This window comes from Sceloporus occidentalis, unplaced genomic scaffold (genome assembly GCF_023333645.1).
Source record: "Sceloporus occidentalis isolate IW3139 unplaced genomic scaffold, rSceOcc1.0.p SCAF_15, whole genome shotgun sequence".
NCBI lineage: Eukaryota > Metazoa > Chordata > Lepidosauria > Squamata > Phrynosomatidae > Sceloporus > Sceloporus occidentalis.
Window position 1 is genome coordinate 3,929,648 of NW_028316995.1, and position 4,179 is coordinate 3,933,826.

Below are 4,179 nucleotides of genomic sequence, written 5' to 3' on the forward strand. Positions count from 1 at the left end.
GTCTTGGCCAACTTTGCTGTGGTATGAAGGCACAACCTTGTTGAATTTCTCCTTGAAGGTCTGAGCTGGTCCTGTGAGCTGATATTCATAAGAACTCACTGAATTAACTATGCCTTATGTAGGGTTAACTCAACTGTTCTAGTATAAGCTTGCATTGGCTTCCTTTACTACATAGTAATGGTAACTGCAGTGGAATTCTGTGTATTGTTGACTGCAAGCAAGTAGTTTATTTTTTTTTATTCAGAAATCTGCTCAAGTTGAGATATCTAACAATTGTAACCCGATTGCTGCCCTCGAGGGCCGAGGCTGTGCATCCTGATCTAGTTTCACTTTATCGGCATTCAACTTGCCTGTGGTTTTCATCCATACGGGCGCTGGGAAAATACATTTGGTTTCCACTGAAGGAGTATCTCAAACTGTTATTGTTTCAGTAGTGTTCCACTTAAACATTTTGTTTCGGCCATGGTCGTCTTACTCTTTTTTTTTTTTTTTTTTTTCCCTCTGCTTTCAGATCACGTGATCAATGGATAAAGTGGGGAAGATGTGGAACACTATCAAATACCGCTGCCAGAATCTCTTCAGCCATGACGACGATGGAAGCCAAAGTGATGCTGTGGATGTTAATGCTAACAGGTGTTTAAATGGGAGCAGTAAAAATGAACTTGGCGCCAGTCACTCTCCCATTCGGGCAATTCTCCCATGTCAGGAAAGCACTTCACGTGCTTTGAGTTTAAGTCCTTGTAGTAGCAGCTTAAATAGAAGTCAGATTTGTGTGACTGAAATGCCTCAGCTTGTTGAGATGAGCATTGAAAAAGACAATGATGCTGGGTTGAGTGTGGGAACGCGACTAGCTCGCCGAGATTCGTACACTCGTCACGCACCATGGGGTGGAAAGAAAAAACACTCTTGCTCCACAAAGACTCAGAATTCTTTAGATCCAGATAAAAAAATGAACAGGCAGAGGAATGGACTGCAAAGGAGAGAGAGAAGACTTGGTGTGACTTCTGTTCATGACATGGAAGTCATGTCCAACAGAGCTATAGGAAGCCGCAGCTTACGGCAGCGTCTAAACGACACTGTGGGTTTGTGTTTTCCCATGAGGACTTATAACAGACCATCCAAACCTCTCTTTACAAACAAGAGGAAGATTCATCTGTCTGAGCTAATGCTTGAAAAATGCCCTTTCCCGGCTGGGTCAGACCTAGCCCAGAAATGGCACCTGATTAAGCAACATACCGCACCTGTTAGTCCGCATCCTAGTATTTTGGACACATTTGATCAGCCTGCTGTTTCTGCTGAAGACGAGGAAGACCGATTGCGTGAGAGACGGAGACTGAGTATTGAGGAAGGCGTAGATCCCCCTCCAAATGCTCAGATCCACACATTTGAAGCTACAGCACAAGTTAACCCCGCGTATAAGCTTGGACCAAAACTGGCCCCTGGGATGGCAGACTTGTCTCCTGACGGTAGTGCAGCAACACTAGGTGGATGTGAATCTGAAGAGGACACGACTACCCTCTGCTTGCAGTCGCGCAAACAGAAGCAACGTCACACTTCAGGAGACAGCCATACCCAAACTAGCAGACAAGTGGCTTGGAAAGTCCATACGCAGATTGATTACATTCACTGCCTTGTACCCGATTTGATTGAAATAACCAGCAATCCTTGTTACTGGGGTGTCATGGATCGGTATGAGGCAGAAGCACTTTTAGAAGGCAGGCCAGAAGGTACATTTTTGCTCAGGGACTCTGCACAAGAGGACTACTTATTCTCTGTGAGCTTCCGTCGCTACAATCGATCTCTGCATGCTCGCATTGAGCAGTGGAATCATAACTTTAGCTTTGATGCTCATGACCCATGTGTATTTCACTCCTCCACAGTCACAGGGCTTCTAGAACACTATAAAGATCCCAGCTCTTGCATGTTTTTTGAACCATTGCTTACTGTACCCTTAAATAGGACTTTCCCTTTCAGTCTGCAGTATATCTGCCGGGCAGTCATCTGCAGGTCTACCACATATGATGGAATTGACGTACTTCCCCTGCCATCTATTCTACAAGACTTCCTTAAGGAATATCATTATAAGCAAAAAGTCAGAGTACGCTGGTTGGAAAGGGAGCCCATTAAATCAAAATGAAAAAGAAACCCCATTTATTCGTTTTTCAGTCTCTATCTTCCAAAATGTCACATTTTTGACATGTGCTTTGTGCATCACTTTATAGAGTACGAGTACTAAATATAGATTGTGTGTATGTGTATATATATATATATATACATACATACAGACACACTACAGTATCACACTCTGCTTTAAGTAAATTGTAATCCTGCTTGTAAAAAAAAATAAAAATAAATAAATAATAATAATAAAGAAACTGCATTCTCTGGAACCATGAAGCAGCACATTAAACTGCATGTTCTCTCGAATGCCAACACTAAATAAACTAATGCTTGCATCTCCTTCCTTCACAGTTGGAAATTAAGGTGGAAAATTCTTCCCGATTTCTGCACAAATGTGCTATAGCTTTAAAGGGAATCTATGAATATTTTTTTTTTCTTATATTGTAGTTTAATTGTAAAACTAGCAATTTGTTTTTTTCTCAAATCCCTTTTTTGTGTGGAAGAGCCACTTATTCCATAGGTCATGTATCCTATAGGTTACTTGCTGTCCAATGTTGCAATGCAACTTAAGAGGCCTTGGAAGGTACAACTGTAAACTTAGCCACCTAGACAATTTGTTTCCCAAGTCGCTAATGCGTTTCCAGTGAGATTCTTTTTATATTTTTAGTGGACGTCCCAAATTTTCAGCAGGGTCCAAGTCAAGGTTAGCGAGCATTAGCTCTCGGCTGGAGAACGTAAAGCCCATAGAGCTCTTCTAATGCTCTAGTGATGGAACGGTTCCTGGGGAGCTCAGGTGGTCGAAGTGCCTGCAACCCTTTTTGCCGAGCAGGTATGGATTTTTATCAAGCTGAAATCAATATGTTTAAAATTGGCAATAGAAGAGACAAAATCAGGCTCATCATTTTGGTGCTCAAGCTCTGTTTGATAATAGATTGCAGGCAAGTAGTTCGATGTTGATGGATTGAATTGTTAGTTGACGTTAAAGTCTAACCTTTTTAAACAGACTTGCTGCATAATGCAGATTTGGTGCAATAAAATAACCCAACGCATATTGGGTGGCTATATTGGAAAATAGCTTTTTTTTTTTTTTTTCTTTTTGTGAATTAGTGCAAGAAACATGGGTTGTCTACGTGTGTAACATATTTTATGTACTCAAATATAGCCTTATGTGCGTCATATAAAGTCTCAAAGTGGCATACCTTGTGCCATAATTTGCATGTCTTTGCCCAGGATCCCTAAAGTGGTTTTCGCAGCTTGAATTCAGACAGGATCGTTTGTAGACGTACCCTTAATGGCATAAGCGTATCCTGTTTTACTTGAGTGGCACGCGCACCCACCCATCCCCATATGGCTCGCTAATTGGACTAAAAATAATTTTACTTTTAAACCACTTGACACGAGATGTTTCTTGCAATCATTCACATTCTGGCTTTTATATTCAAAGGTTGTGCTGGGGAGTAAATACTCTCCTTAACATGTAAAATCCCTTTTTATCCATAAAAATGGAGCCTAATGACATACATGTCTTTTTAAAGGTACTGTACATTTATTTGCAAAGAATTTAAGACTGCATTGGCACTTTAAGCCTCTTTGCTTCGTAAAGGGGTTAGTAAATGTACCCTGCTACCCACCTGGTGACGAGAAGGGCCGATGTGCTTGGATGGGGGTAGCATTGGACAGTATTGGAAATATTTGTATTTTTCGTGAGTTTCATGTTCATTTGTTGAGTATGGTTGTTGCCCAATAACAAACTGCTACAGTCCTTTTCAGTAATCCGTTCTAATTGCAGTTCTGTTATCTATATGCAAATCTCCTTATTGTGTATTTCTGTCCCCTGTGCCTTGCTTTTATCCTTTCTTTCTTTCTCTGCGATGCTGTAGCGTATTCCCATGCAGAAGCTTCTCATGTATGCACACTTGCTGCAACTGACCTTTTTTAATTGAGGGTTTGGTGGACTGGCGAATGCAGAAATAACAGAAATCGCTTGGCTTTTATCTTGTTTCTAACCCATGAGCACATCCTCTTCCCCAACTCCCTTCCAGTCTTTCCATGGATATT

The 4,179-nt window shown here is 41.2% G+C and overlaps 1 protein-coding gene across 1 annotated transcript; it reads left to right on the plus strand.

Annotated features, from left to right (window-relative positions):
* The first annotated feature begins 523 nt into the window (after positions 1 to 523).
* Positions 524 to 2,137, plus strand: LOC149303159 (suppressor of cytokine signaling 5-like). Its single transcript, XM_089481616.1, has one exon. It carries the CDS (start codon positions 524 to 526, stop codon positions 2,135 to 2,137), a length of 1,614 nt encoding a protein of 537 aa, XP_089337742.1.
* Positions 2,138 to 4,179: the final 2,042 nt, after the last annotated feature.